The 15,902-nt window shown below is 33.1% G+C and overlaps 1 protein-coding gene across 1 annotated transcript; it reads left to right on the top strand.

Moving 5' to 3' along the window:
- Window positions 1-1,295: 1,295 nt before the first annotated feature.
- Window positions 1,296-4,146, top strand: LOC143618960 (phenylalanine ammonia-lyase-like). The gene is made up of 2 exons (XM_077091017.1): window positions 1,296-1,768; window positions 2,292-4,146. Exons 1-2 carry the CDS (start codon window positions 1,380-1,382, stop codon window positions 4,039-4,041), a joined length of 2,139 nt encoding a protein of 712 aa, XP_076947132.1. The 5' UTR covers window positions 1,296-1,379; the 3' UTR covers window positions 4,042-4,146.
- Window positions 4,147-15,902: the final 11,756 nt, after the last annotated feature.

Here is a 15,902-nt window from a genome sequence, read left to right as displayed (position 1 = left end):
GACTTTACTTGGATCTTCACTTAAACAATTTTTAAAAATTGAGTTTATATTAAAATAAATAAATTAATTTTAATAAATTTTGTATTAATAACTCGTAAAAGCATTAAGTTTTAGGTTTTCGAAAATTTGGGTATTACATTCATATTATATTTTTGTTATATTTATTGTTATAACATTAATCGTCATTTGTAAAAATTAGCTTATATAATTTGTTATTCGTTAAAGTATACAGGCCTTTTTATTTCGGCTTGAACGAGGTATTTAAATTCTCGGAGACAGTCCTAATCTGATTGTTTGTTGAATGCAAGGGTCACATCTACACCAGATCGATCTTTTATATAACTACAATTCATAGCAAATTTAAGATTGACAACAATTGAGTGAAAATTCAAAACTGGAATGGGTATATGGGAAGATCAAGAATCTCGATGACAAATACCTAAAATTTCTTCATAATTTGCCAACTCAATATTCACAATTTTAATCAAATCAATTAGATACTTTTAAACAAATAAGACAAAATTGGAAATGGATATGTGAAAAATTCAAGAACTATGACAAAGTCTTCTTTTTGATTGCGCATTATTGTGACCGAATTCAAGACCGGATAGGATTTTCAGGTACAGGTTTTTATTTCTAGAGATGGATCCAAAAACAACCCAAACAAAGCACCAATCTATCCAAACTTTGTATCAAGAACAAACAGATGCAAGCAATTGCAAAGAACGGGAGCGATGGAGCAAGTTTGACCGAATCAATACCCATTTTAAATAAGGTTTTATAAAAAAATAACGATAAAATGGTTATTTATTACACCATTAACAATGAATAGTACATATATTATATTATAAAGATATATATTCAATATTTGTAAAGGTATATATAAAATTGACCCGCACAAAAACAAGGCCAAAATTCTTAAATCATGCAATACTAGATTGACCATGACACCATGTATTCCAAAGTAATATTTGTTGTATGTATAACTATGTGGCTGTGTATATATAAAAGTTAAAAAACACTAACAAAAAATGATTAAATTAAGATGGTCAAGCAGACGGCTGTGACAAAATATCCACCGTTGATATGTTCATATAATCAAACGACTGAAATAAAATCTTAAAAAAAAAACCAACCTACCACCTTCCATCCTTGTTCCTTGTCACATTCCCACACCTACCCCTTCCAATAATATTATTATTCACACATAACTACCTCTTCCTATATATAACACACCCTATACCACCCAACCCATTCAGCAATTTCACACATTTAGAGTTTGCATCCACTAGATTGTCTTTTGTTTGTGTCTTTGGTTTCTTTCTTTGTGTCTTAATCTGCTTGATTGTTGATATAATTTAATTTAATTAATTACCACAATGGAGAACGGTAATATTAATATTAATATTAACAACGAGTTTTGCATCAAGAAGGACCCGTTGAACTGGGGAGTGGCGGCCGAGGCATTGACTGGGAGTCATTTAGATGAAGTTAAAAAAATGGTGGCGGAGTTTAGGAAACCGGTGGTGAAGCTTGGTGGAGAGACACTAACTGTGTCCCAGGTGGCTGGGATCGCGGGTTCTAATAACAGCTCCATTGTGAAAGTGGAGCTGTCAGAAGCCGCGAGAGCTGGAGTAAAGGCGAGTAGTGATTGGGTGATGGAGAGTATGAATAAAGGGACGGATAGTTATGGTGTCACGACCGGGTTTGGTGCCACGTCTCATCGTAGGACTAAGGAAGGTGGTGCTCTACAAAAGGAACTCATTAGGTAATCATTTTTTACTTTTTCTTCATTGAATAATATTTTGAAGTTTTTTATTAATTTTTAATATTAAATTGAATATTTTTATAAAATGCTAATCACTAGCTGACTAATTTTTTTGATGAAAAAAACAATTATACAGTAAAAATGATTTAACTTTTTTAAATTATGTACCTAACAAATCAAATTTTAAATCTAGTTAGCGTGAAGCACGTTAAATTTGAATTTCTGTTAGAAATATATTGCATATTTTATTGGTCAATTGTAAATCAAAACATGTATCATATTTTGTTACAAAATTTTGACCAGTAAACTACAAATATAATTTTTTTATATATTTAATATAGCTGTTTTAAGTACAAAATCAGTTTTGCTGACTTTTGCTATTAAAATTATATACTTAATCTGATGTAACTTTTATATAAAGTTAAAAAAATCAAAAAATTATATTCTAAATTAATATCAATTAATTTTAATGAAAAATGGTGTTAATACCAAATCTAACTAACAAAATGTTATTGGATTACAGATTCTTGAACGCTGGAATATTCGGCAACGGTTTGGAATCAAGCCACATACTCCCGCACTCGGCCACAAGGGCCGCAATGCTGGTGCGGATCAACACCCTCCTCCAGGGTTACTCTGGCATCCGCTTTGAAATCCTCGAAGCCATCACCAAGTTCCTCAACACCAACATCACCCCTTGTTTACCCCTTCGTGGGACCATCACCGCTTCGGGCGACCTGGTCCCATTATCCTACATCGCGGGCCTCCTCACGGGCCGCCCCAACTCCAAAGCGGTCGGCCCCAATGGAGAAACCCTCAATGCGGAACAAGCGTTTGCTCATGCGGGTGTGGAAGGCGGGTTCTTTCAGTTACAGCCTAAAGAAGGGTTAGCGCTTGTTAACGGGACAGCGGTTGGCTCGGGAATGGCTTCCATGGTTTTGTTCGAAGCGAATGTTCTCGCGTTGTTGTCCGAAGTGTTGTCCGCTATTTTCGCGGAAGTTATGCAGGGGAAGCCCGAGTTCACCGACCACTTGACGCATAAACTGAAGCATCACCCGGGTCAAATCGAGGCTGCGGCCATCATGGAATACATTCTCGACGGAAGCGATTACGTTAAAGCCGCGCAAAAGGTTCACGAGATGGACCCGTTGCAAAAACCAAAACAGGACCGATACGCGCTCCGAACCTCGCCACAATGGCTCGGTCCGCAAATCGAAGTCATTCGCTCCGCCACGAAAATGATCGAAAGGGAGATTAACTCGGTTAACGACAACCCGTTGATCGATGTTTCGAGGAACAAAGCCTTGCACGGTGGTAACTTTCAAGGAACCCCGATTGGTGTTTCGATGGATAACACGCGTTTGGCGATTGCGGCGATTGGGAAACTCATGTTTGCGCAGTTTTCCGAGCTTGTGAATGATTTCTACAACAACGGGTTGCCTTCGAATCTTTCGGGTGGGCGTAACCCGAGTTTGGATTACGGGTTTAAAGGCGGAGAGATCGCGATGGCTTCGTACTGCTCCGAGCTTCAGTTTTTAGCTAACCCGGTCACGAACCATGTTCAAAGCGCGGAGCAACACAACCAGGATGTGAACTCTTTGGGTTTGATTTCGGCGCGAAAGACCGCGGAAGCGGTCGAGATATTGAAGCTCATGTCATCGACATACTTGGTCGCGTTATGCCAATCGATCGACTTGAGGCATTTGGAAGAGAACATGAAGTCAACGGTCAAGAACACCGTGAGCCAAGTGGCGAAAAAGGTCCTAACCATGGGGGTCAACGGCGAGCTCCACCCGTCAAGATTCTGCGAAAAGGACTTGCTTCGTGTGGTTGACCGCGAGTATGTTTTCGCCTACATTGACGACCCGTGCCTCGCCACGTACCCGTTGATGCAAAAACTCCGCCAAGTGCTCGTTGATCACGCTTTAAGCAATGGTGAAACCGAGAAGAACCTAAACACGTCGATCTTCCAAAAGATTGCGGCTTTTGAAGACGAGTTGAAGGCCATTTTGCCTAAAGAAGTGGAAAGTGTGCGGGCTGCGTTTGATAATGGTACATTGGCTATACCGAACAGGATAAAGGCGTGTAGGTCGTACCCGTTGTATAGGTTTGTGAGGGAAGGGCTCGCGGGGGTGTACTTGACGGGCGAGAAGGTGAGTTCGCCGGGCGAGGAGTTCGAGAAGGTGTTCACAGCCATATCAAAGGGTCAGATTATTGATCCATTGTTGGAATGTGTTCAAGGCTGGAATGGATCCCCATTGCCAATTTGTTGAAGTGTAAATTTGTGATTTGTTTTTGTTGCATTGATAATTCACATTTATATTCTTGTTATTAATGAAATCATGGGCTGGGCTGTGCTCATTTGTCTATTAAGAAGTAGTCCAATAATTGGTTGATATTGTAAGAACAAATTGATATAGGTCTGAAGGCCCTGAAATCATGGATTCAGCACAGATTGGGCCATTCATTTTAAATATATTTCTATATAAAGTTGTGTTTTTAATTCCATGTCGGTATTTATTGCAAAAATAAATTTATTGCTTTTGATTATATATCCAAGGAGAAATTTAACGTACAACTGAAATTAACGTGTTAAATGTGAGAATTAAGTAGTCTACTTGATTCTCACACATAATACGTTCATTTCATTTGTATTTAATCCAACTCGTGAAAATTTAATATTATACATACTTTATTTGCTATCTACGATAGAGCGTGTGTTATATATAGGTGGTTAAATAAGTACAATAAAAAAGTTAAATTTAATAATATGCATGATAACATAACTTATAGATTCATTAGATATAATGATTAACAAAATTTTACGATTCATAAATATTTAAAAACGTGTTTGAATGCTATAATAAGAAGTTGAACGTGTCTAAGAAGCGTAAGAAGTAATATGGTGCATTAGATATGTTGATTTGACGGTGGATATGGAAAGTGTATTTTATTTTAGTTGCGTTATGTTTATTATGTGATGTGTTTTATTAGATTTAATGCTGAAAACACACTTTCTATACTTCCTATGAAAAATCTACTTCTTATTATAATGTTGATATATATATATATATATATATATATATATAGGGTTTGGATCCAATACAAATGAAATTAACGTGATAAACGTGAGAATCAAATAGAGTAATTATGTATACACAGTATACAAAGTAGCAACTTTATTTGCTATCTAATATTAAATAAAAACAAGGGTGACTTGAACTTGAACACCCATTCTTAATATCAAGTTAAGATATTTGAAAACAACCACCTATCACATTATATTTGCTATTCTTTCAAAACAATATGCTAAAGCATCTAACAACAATTTTTAAAAAATTTGTCACCAATCACTTGATTTTTATTTATATATATATAATAACATCGACTCAAATATTTAATGATTTTCTAGTATTAGTTACTTGTGAATTAATAAAATATTATTTATAAGTCAAGAAATCTAATAAAATTACAACTTCAATAGAGTTTTTAAGAATAGTTAGTTTGAAACATGAGGTCTTGGGTTCGAGATTAATATCACACAATAATTTTTTGTTAATTTTTGTTTACAAAGCTTTGCTACCATATGAAGATAGATGTATTTGAGGAGAAACCGGTCATCTTCTAGCATGAAAACCGAGTCATGGGTTATAACATACCGGCATTTTTGTTTACTTCCGGCACCGTACCGTACGTAACCGAAACGACCGAATTCACGTCCAAGTCTTACCGACTCACCGTTGCAGCGCCCGGGACCGACAACGCTCGGTTTTTACCAACGTCCGGGTTTACCGACCGAATAAATATGATTTTAAATGTTTTATTTTGTTTATGTGTTATTCTTTTTATATGTTAATTTGAAGAATTTGTTTTTTTACATTTTAACGTTTAGGTTTTACCAGTGTTGCTTATACCATGACGAACGTATCGATATTGACCGCATTCACGTGAATTTTCCGTCGTAACGCCTGGTTATTATCCCTAGGGTTTTACCAACGCCTAAGCCCAGGTTTTACTGACCGAATAAATGTCGTTTAAAATATTTTTTTTTATATCTTAATCAACTGAAACCATGGTACCGCAAACACCGCAACACGATGAGTAAATAACCATATCTGACCTATCTGACACATAATCCAACCTCTCCAACGTAACTCGCCTGAGAAAACACTAAGACCCTCTATAGCAGGGCGCTTTCCACCCTCAAAGCGCCCCAAAGTGCCCAGGAACACCGCCCCCAGGGGCGCTTTGGAAAAGAAGGGGGCTCCTCACACAACACCAGATGGGGATGGGAGGAGGAATATAAAGCCAAGTGTAGTGGGTGACATTCATGGGCGAATTTGGGCGAAATTTTGGAGGAACACCGCCCCCCCTGGCGATATTGGGGCGAAAAATGGCAGGGGCGGGTGGAATTTGTCGCCAGAAATGATGAAAAATATTATTAGTTTAATATGTTGTGTGTGTGTTATATATATATACACACATACACACACACACACACACACATATATATATATATATATATATATATATATATATATATATTACATTTGTAGCCTCTACACCATTACACCCCAAAAACGAAAACCTACCATTTGCTGACTGGGCGCCACATGACGCAAAATGCCCCATTTTGTAGCTCCTTCACTACACATAGCCTAATTGACTTGCTTTATTTTTTTTATAAAAATAATAATAAAATATTAATGAGAAAATGATTTGAATGAGCTCTGTTCCCTACACCCATTTTAACTAAAAACCTATACGCCGACGTGGCGTCACATGTCATACAACGCTCATAAAAAGGCTTCTTCCACTCCACATGGTCTAATTCTTTGTATGCAATCCTTGGTGTGAATAAGACTACCTTTATCAACAACCTCATTACACTATTTGGGAATTAAAAAGAAAAATCAAAATAATCCCTCGACCTAGCCGAGCTCACAACCTAAGCCATGACCTCCCACTCATTTAAATATTCTTTTCCTTCTTCTTTTCTTTTACACAATTTCTTTTCTATACAATTTGATTTTTAAATAATTTATATTATTTAACTTATTTTAAATGTTTAAAAACACAGTTTTATTTAGTTTTTTATGAGCATTTCGATATAAAATTATTAAAAACGGAGCATTTTAAAAAATATGTATTTTTTAATATTATTATATGTAAATTATGTATGTGCAATATTATCTATTTTATGCTTTATCTTTAGTTTATTTTTAATTAGTGTGTAAGATGTATAATTATCAAGTTATGTATGTGTAAAATATTTGATTTTTCAACTTATGTGTTTTATGTATGTGTAAGATAAAAATAATATGATATTATCTGCCCATTCTAACATATATTCACGGACATGTGACTAATACATGGAGTATTATTTGATAATTATTTTTAATTTTAATTGATTTTATATAATAAATTAAAACATAAATAATATATATGTATTATGTGTTAAAATAATTGAGTTTAGTTGAGTTGTGAATAAAAGTGAAAATTTGGGTTAGGTTGGGTTGTGTATGTGAAAGAGAGAGAAATTAGTTTTTTCTATTAAAAAGTTGGGTTGGGTTGGGTTGGGTTGGGTTGGGTTGGGTTGTTGATAAACTTAGGGGCTGTTTGATTCATTCAGATCTGAATGAGTCAGATCTAAATGAGCCTCTGTCCCATTCAGTAACAACAAGTCTGAATGATTCGGAACTAATTTTAAACATATAGATGTTTTTCTGTTTGAAACCAAGTAGTCTGAATGAATCAGATGTAAACATCTGAATGGTTCTATTTAGATAGGGTTGTTCAAAGGGTAAGACCCTACCCTTTTACATAATACCCTACCCGGACCCTTTACCCTTTTAGGAAGAAACGTGGACCCTAGACCCTACCCTCTAAACAAAAAAAGGGTCGGGTATAAATAAAGGTTTTAAGGGTCCAACCCTTTATCCTTTAAGGCAGTAATCACATCTCTGTTTCTGCATTTACTAGTTGCATATCTTATATATGACTTTAAAATATGAATTCTAGAACAATTATACTTTCATTTAATAACATAGTAAAGTCTAACTTTGAAAGTTACTCATCCATTTAAACTGAAATATTCACATTTACAAATTTCATGTAGAGAATAATTCAGTGATTCCCATATATATGTTTCTAATTAGCAGGTATGGCCCTTTATTTTTATTTTTCTTAGTAATTGATAAATTTCGAATAAACCTCATATGAAATATATATCTCTCATAAATTTCAGATTAATCGCGAATCTCATACATATCTATCTAGAAACTAGTAAAACGGGTAAAGGGTTTGAAAAAGGGTCGGACCCTTGAAACCCTTTTACCCTTTAAGGTGAATTTTAAATACCCTTTACCTGACCCATATTATATATTCGGGTCTAATTAAGGGTTTTGCGAGTCGGGTAACCGGGTTTCAATGGTCCGACCCTTATCTTACTCACCCCTATATTTAGATGTAAACAGACAGCCCCTTAGTCTAATGAGATATTGATATAATCAAAATATTCCAATATATTCCAATATTTCTTTCAGTTTAGCCTAATAATACTTGAAAACATGCTTGAAGTTTGAACCATCTTGAAGAAGCCAAAATCTTATTTCATTTTTCGGTGGTAAAAAGTACAAAAAGCCTAGTCACACCTTTTTAGGTGGTCACACACACGTGTCTTGGATCAAAACTACCAACATTAAAAAGCTGCTTCATAGCCACACTACCGCTTCAGATCTCACCGCCACAGGGCTCAATCTAATTTAAGTATTTTAACTCTAAAAAGGAAATTATGAAAATAGTTAAAACTTTTGAAAAATAAAGCCTTAATCACACAAATAGTTGAAGTACTTTGGCAAACATTAAACTTTTAATATTTTTTTGAACGGTAAATTTCAACCTAGGCATCTACTCTTCTTCTTATATAGTCTTGCAAATAAGATCTTTCATGTCCTTGAGATTCATTCCTAAGTCACGAGTCAACCTAATCATAGTTCGAGTTGTCACTTGTCATATAACAATCCTTAATAACACCCTCGAAATTCATCAAGCCTTTCCTCACTTAACATATCATCCCAGAGATGTTCTTCAATCATACGATTATCAATAAGCTCCTCCTCCGCCATTGGATCTGATTGATTAATTTTGACTTTTTCAGTCGCCAATTTATTATGTTTAACGTTCAAATTGAAGTCCATTACTGAAAAAGATGGACCCAGTTCCTCAACAGTCTGATTAATTGGACACACGAGATCAGAGAGCACTTCAAATCTGTTTGTTTTGGCATTCGGCTCCTGAAACGCCTAAGTATAGTTAAACCCCGCCTTACTGTTATTAGCCCCACTCGTGTTACCACTCGTAACCGAATTATTATCCTTACCTTGAACTATAATTGATTTATCATTCCCACTTTTCCTTAATGATCTACTACTTGTGGTATTACCACGAGCATCAGAAACAAAGCTTTTTGAGATCGGGGCATGCTTAGGAGGCGTATTAGTGGTACCTTATCCTTTATGTTTTTCTAATTACAGGGTAAAACCGTCAAGTATATCACCATATGAAGATTCAACAATGCTAGGAGATATTTAAATTTAAAGTAATGTAGGTTAAATATTGGATTTTAATTTACAAACCAGATTTGGTATCAATGAAATTAAGGGTTATTATATAATAATAGTTTATCAATCGTAAATTATGTACGTGAATCATGCTCAAGGGTAGAAAATAATTTCACTCCAATTGAATTCCAAAGCCTAATTACGTTCAAGGTAAAAGATATATACTTTCAAGGTTAAAAACCTAATTACTTTCAAGGTGTAAAAGAAATACGTTTAAGGTAAAAATCAATTACGCTCAAGTTAAAAACCGATTTGATTGAAAATCCGGATGCATATGTTTGTATGGATTGATGATTAATTGAATATAGATTGATGATTTCGAGATCATATGATTGATTTCATGAATTATTTCATGGTTAAACATTGTTATTTTAAAGAGAACGTTACTAAATAAAATTGTTATGAAATAAAGAGAATTTAGAATATCTTAAAAAGTTATGAACATGAGCAAACACCTTTTACTTAAACAATCAAGTTTTTCTTTTAGCAAACAAGAAGCTAAAATATGTTATATGTACAACCATAACACCAAAAATCAACTCACCCTATTACATGAACATTAGCAAAACAAGAAGCTAAACCTCTTAATATCTTCTTTTAACTTTATTGATGAATACTAGTTTGTTTCCGAAAAGAGCTTTATTTCTTGCCTTTTATAAGCACCAACAAGCTATGAAAATAATCGAACGGATTGACTTTCTTTTGACCTTTTCATATCCATCAGTAAGGTGACTTTTTAGATGGCCGCGGAGGTCCAGCGCGTACAGTCGTACACCAAAAAAATACCACACCAACTACTAACGGATTACTACATAACTGAAGCAACATAACAAGATAGAAAATATTACCCACTGATTCCCACTCACATTCACTTAATCAAGTAACACCATGGGCGGATCTAGTGTTTGATCATGGGGAGCGTTTGCATCTACTGAAGTCTATAGTTTCCTTTATAAATTTGTAATAAATTAGGTCCAAAGACCCAAATGACCCATCCAAAAAAATTTTAGTGACCCATCCAAAAAATATTTAGTGACCCATTCATGATTTTTTCAGTGCCTCGAACTTAACTTTTTAAATTTTAAGCCTAAATAAAGAATTAAGCCCATATTATTTTAATTGTTCAACCACTTTAATTGAAAGTTTGGAATTAGTGGGAGACGAACAAATTACGTTGATGACGACTTCACATGTGGCATCTCAGGTTAGATTTATTTTGTAAATTTTGATTCCAAATTCTTGATTTTATTCTAATATAAAACAAACATTCATGATTCATGGTTCATTACTTGTTAATTTATTTTTTTCGTATTTGAATTCTACAACTACAAGGCGTTAACCGGTTTTGATCTTTTGTTTAAAAAAAATAATGCCCTTTTCTTGAAATTCAAAAGATGAACAGATTAGGGTGATCTTTGTTGTCTTATGGTGAATGATTATTTGGTTTCTAGCTTTCTAATATATTCATTGTATGAATGTACCGTTTATTATTATTGTTATTTTTTTAGTGTTCAACACTATTTAACTTTGTAATCCATTTTATTTGTACAGTAAGAGCTTTTAGCTATGACAACTATGAAAAGGTTTTTGTTATTGAAACGACAAACACCATCTGTCGGACCAAGTTTAGTTGATCTTGGTAATCTTCCTTGGGATCCTGTTGATAGAAAAAGAATTTTAGATTACCACCCTAATCAAAGAGACGAGATACGAAGAAAGTATTGGCCTTGCCAACCAGGTGGACATGGTCATGTCTTTCCATATAGAAAGATAGGGTCTACAGAACGACATTTCAACGCGAATTGGTATGATAAATACGGTAATAGGTTAAAGTATAGTGTAATTTGTAGTGTTGAAAAAGAAGTTACTTTTAAGTATTACGAATAAAGCACTAATTGACCATTTTTCATAAAATGAAATCACGTAGAGGTCAATTGTTATATGTATTTTGTTTATCTTTAATGAAATTTTGTTTACATTTCTATACGTTGTTTGTTTATTGTAATTTTTTACTCGACCCGTTTCGGTTTGACCCGACCCATTTTGGTTTAACATGTTTTAGTTTGAATCAGAGCCGTCTCTAAGAATTTAAATACCTCGGCCGAATCAAAGTAAAAAGGCCCGTAGGCTCTAATGAGTAACCAGTGGCGGAAACAAAAATTTTTAGTTGGGGATTTTTTTTTTTTTTTGCATTCGTAATTCAATAAGCCGTGTTACTAATTCATCTTGTGAAAACGCAACTTTGCATTTAATGAATTTAGTGAAGTCTCGGTGTTTGGTTTAAGCTCAGTGTATTCTTAAAAACGTGTTTATAATAATAATAAAAATCTTTTTAGAAACTAAAAAATAATCTTAAATTAAAATAAAATTATTATTTTGTTTTCTGAAGGGGCAGATAAGATTATTAAATTTGATAATTAACTAACAAAAATCTAAAAATCTAAAATGTTAAATAAAAGAACTTCATATATCATTAGTTTATTCCATAGATATTTAATCGATAAAGAAACTTAAAGAAACCTATACCTCATCTTTGAAGTGTAGTGTAGTTGTCAAGTTGTGTGAAAAGAGGTCAGCAAAAACAGTAGGTTAACTTATTTGGGCTTGCAAACAAATTAAGACGGGCTAACAGTTATTGGGTTTTGTTTAAAAAAATGTCCATAATAAGATACTAATTAAAAACTTTAAATATACTGAGTCAACATCTATAGTTTGTCTTCTTTCATATTACATCCACGTTTTACGGTCACTAATCTGAACAGCAACCGCTACCGATCCCGTCGGGAAAGTCTTCTACATTTCTTTTTTAACTTTAAAGCTCTGTTAAAGATAACTATGAGGGTCAAAAAGTAAAACATTTACATTTAACTCCGGCACACAATAAATTAGGCCCTCGAAAATTACGTGCCTCGGACGGTTGTCCGGCTTGCCCTACCATAGGGACGGCCCTGGTTTGAATTGAGGAGTTCTATGTTGAACTTTTTTTTGCACCCACTGGCTAAATTTTCTGAATCCGTAAGTGAGTAACACATTTCATTCGTTAAATGAAATATCTCAACATATTATAAATTTGGAATTTTGTATAGAGTGAGTATATCAACAGACCAATGTTGTAAAAGTCGCTAGGCGGTCCTTAGGCGGCCGACCCCCTTGGAGGGAGAACTCGGAGTACTCGGGGAGTACTCGGACATGGTAAATATAAAGAAAATTAGTATTTGGTTATTATATATATGTCAAATATCATAAGTTTACTAATATTTATAACAAAATAGGTGAATATCAATATAAATAAAAGAAATACATTTTTAAATATAAAATATTTTAAAAATTACTAATCATTAATTAAAAGAACGATATTTGTTCTTTAATATTATTGAAATAACAATTATGTTTTATTTTTTTTTAGTCAAAATCAGTCAAAGTTCACCTATAAGATGTGATTCTGGATGAGGTTGACCACATTTGATCGATTCTTAGTAACTAGGCGGATTTACAGAAACTCGCCTCGGTGACATACCTTGTAGCGAGTACTCGAAGAGTACTCGGCCTTATAATCCTACGTTTACAACATTGCAACAGACAACAGCCAACAGTTTAGCAAAAAAAAAAAACAACCTGCACGAACATGTGAATTTTGCTACAAATATCTCATCAATAACTTGTCATTTTGTCAATTGGGTACAAAAATCAGAATAACAATTAGTCACACATTTCAGGCTATTCTGGTAATTTTTCAATATGAATTCATTTTACTTATTTAAGTTAAAAAAATATATTTGGGCTTAATTTATAGTTTCTACATGGAATATGACAGCTAATGGAAACATACACAATTAAAACGATGAGAGAGAATTGGTCAATTGGATTTGCACGCATGGTTAAAAACTTAAAATATTGTCTCTCTTTTTATTTCTTTCTTTTTTTTTGTTGGAAACATATTACATCTCAAGAAAATACACGGTTCTAAGAAAATATATTGGGTTATCTTCAACAAAGATAAAATATGTAATTTCGGTTTTTTATAGTAATTTCAGTTAATATATATAGTAATTTTAGTTAATTATTTTTTAACAACCACAAACAGTAAAAGGAAATGGTGCTGCTAAACTTACTTCATTTCATTCATTTTTACTAAATATAACCCTTACTCAAGTTTTACATTAATATAATTTAGACTTTTTTGTTGTTCTTTTTTGTCATTTTGTTATCTTTTATTATTTTTATAAAAGAGCTTTTTTTTCTATTTTTATTTAACAATGTTTTTCCATTTATATTTTTAAGTATATTTAAAACCCTTTAATAAAAACATATTTTTTCTTACTTAGAAAAACATTTTTCTTTTCTTATCTAAAAAATGTTGTTTTTCTTGTTTAAATTTATTTTTTCTATACTTGTTTTAATCTTTTAGAGAGCGTTTTTTTTTAAATAAGAGGGTAGTTTACATTCTTTATAAAAATCATATTATATTTTATAAATAAAAAGGTTACATAACATACAACTTGATAAATAAATTTGGCTCTTTTCTCACGTGACATTAATCTTATGTATCCAAACATAACAAAAAAATTCAAATTGTTTTGAATACATTTTATAAAAAAATTAAAAACTAGCTAGAGAAAACATACCAAACTTTTTAATGCATGTAAAGAAATAAACAAACATTTAATAAGGTCTTAAAGAAATAAAATAATAAAATCAATAACAAATATATATATATATATATATAAAACTGTAAAACAAAAATAAAAACTTAATAGTTTTTTATTTGATATTTTAAGAGAATTATAAAATAAAATAAGAGAATCTAACATGTCAATTTCAAATGTTAATAGGAAATGAAAGTTCAAAAGGGTGCAAGATTAGCAAGGGAGAGAAATACGTTTAGCCTGACCCAAAGAAAAACAACTAGCAAAAACTAGATGGGAAAAATTATATGTAAATAAGGGGATTTTGTAAGAGTGGAAGGGGCACTCAAGGGTATTATCCATGCACTGGTCAATCACGCACTGCCATCTCATTTCTACCCTCTTGTACCAATAAATCACAATATCACTGACGACACCTACCCACAAATACCCTAGAACATCTATATGTAATAATAATAATTAACACACATTTATGTTTTCCAACATTCATATATTCTTCATGGCAAAGGTTTGTCATGAACTATAATTTGTCAATCTACCCACATAAGTTGGGGTGGGTTTGCTTTATGGGTTGGAACCCATAAAGCTTACCCTTACATGTGCCCCTTCCCCTGTAACAACCTGACTCAACTAATGTTGTATGGAATCAAAGTTCATTGCTTTTGAATACTTATTCTTCTCTAAGACATTATTATGGGAACAATTCTCAAAATGGTCTATTTTGACCAACAGATTCCAGAATAGCCATGGTTTCGGAAAATTTTCAAAATAGTTATATTATTTCGTCGGATCCGATGGAAACAAGATCTGATCCAACTGATTAGTGATGTTAACACGTATTGAAATTTTCTGCTAGATTCAACTTATTATAAAAGTTTCTGAAAGATTCGTGAGGTACCCGACGTAATAATAAACCGTCGTGTCTAACGGTGCAATTCATGTTTCTGTCAGATCCGACTGTTTGAATATGTCCGTCAAACCCTACATCTTCAATTCGGGGATTTTTTGTTTCGAGTTTTAAAGTGAAATTGAACACTATGATTGTATTTTTCTCGAAAAACTAAGCGATTTACACTATAGATTTGCTTGATTTTGTGGATAAATAAGAAAGATGGAGGAGATGAAGGTTTAGGGTTTGAGAGATAGAAGTTGAAGAATTTCGTCGGATCAAATTAAAGATTTGTTGGATCCGACGGTTCTTTAATGAACTCCGTCGGATCCATCAATACGTTGATATGTGATGTGAATTTACATGTTAACGAATTTTGTCAGACGGTGTTGAAATTTCATTGGACCGACACAAAAAAGTGACTATTTTTAGTATTTTTTTAAAACCATGGCTAAAAATTGAAAATATATTAGTCAAAATTGATTATTTTGGGAATACTCCCCATTATCATTCCTATAGCACCAAAGAGTCCACCAAGTAGACATTATAATTGCTTTAAAGAAGCACTTGTTAGAAAATTCACTTTCCTAGTAATTTTCAGTTATTTGTTATGTTTATATCTAGATCTCACATGAAATTATAGTATTGTATCGACTTGGACTTGTGTATCTCACTTTGTTCTCATTTTTTTTGTAACTAGTGGTACATTCTATATATGGTATGGTATGGTATGGTATGTGAAGGAATTGTTGCGCATCCAATCTCGATTACGTAATGTAAGGATTCGTTGTGAAATGAAGACAAATACGTCAAACGAGTATTATTCAACACATTATTTCCGTTCTTAACTACACCGCGTAACGCTAATACAATGTTAGAGGATACGGACATATATAGACAATATAGTCCGTATACAAACAAAAAACACTACATAAGATAATGTTTCCATCATAAACTAGATTTCTAGTAATTACTTT

This window comes from Bidens hawaiensis, unplaced genomic scaffold (genome assembly GCF_021521415.1).
Source record: "Bidens hawaiensis isolate Kalapana, Puna unplaced genomic scaffold, B.hawaiensis_p1.1 tig00002343_1, whole genome shotgun sequence".
NCBI lineage: Eukaryota > Viridiplantae > Streptophyta > Magnoliopsida > Asterales > Asteraceae > Bidens > Bidens hawaiensis.
Note: the sequence above shows the minus strand (reverse complement) of the source record. Positions and strands in the feature narration are given on the sequence as shown.

Bases quoted from the DNA above. Each gene is read 5' to 3' on its own strand.
- LOC143618960 (XM_077091017.1), top strand. From the start codon at position 1,380: ATGGAGAACGGTAATATTAATATTAATATTAACAACGAGTTTTGCATC. The intron at 1,769-2,291 runs GTAATCATTTTT...ATTGGATTACAG, and splicing joins CTACAAAAGGAACTCATTAG to ATTCTTGAACGCTGGAATAT.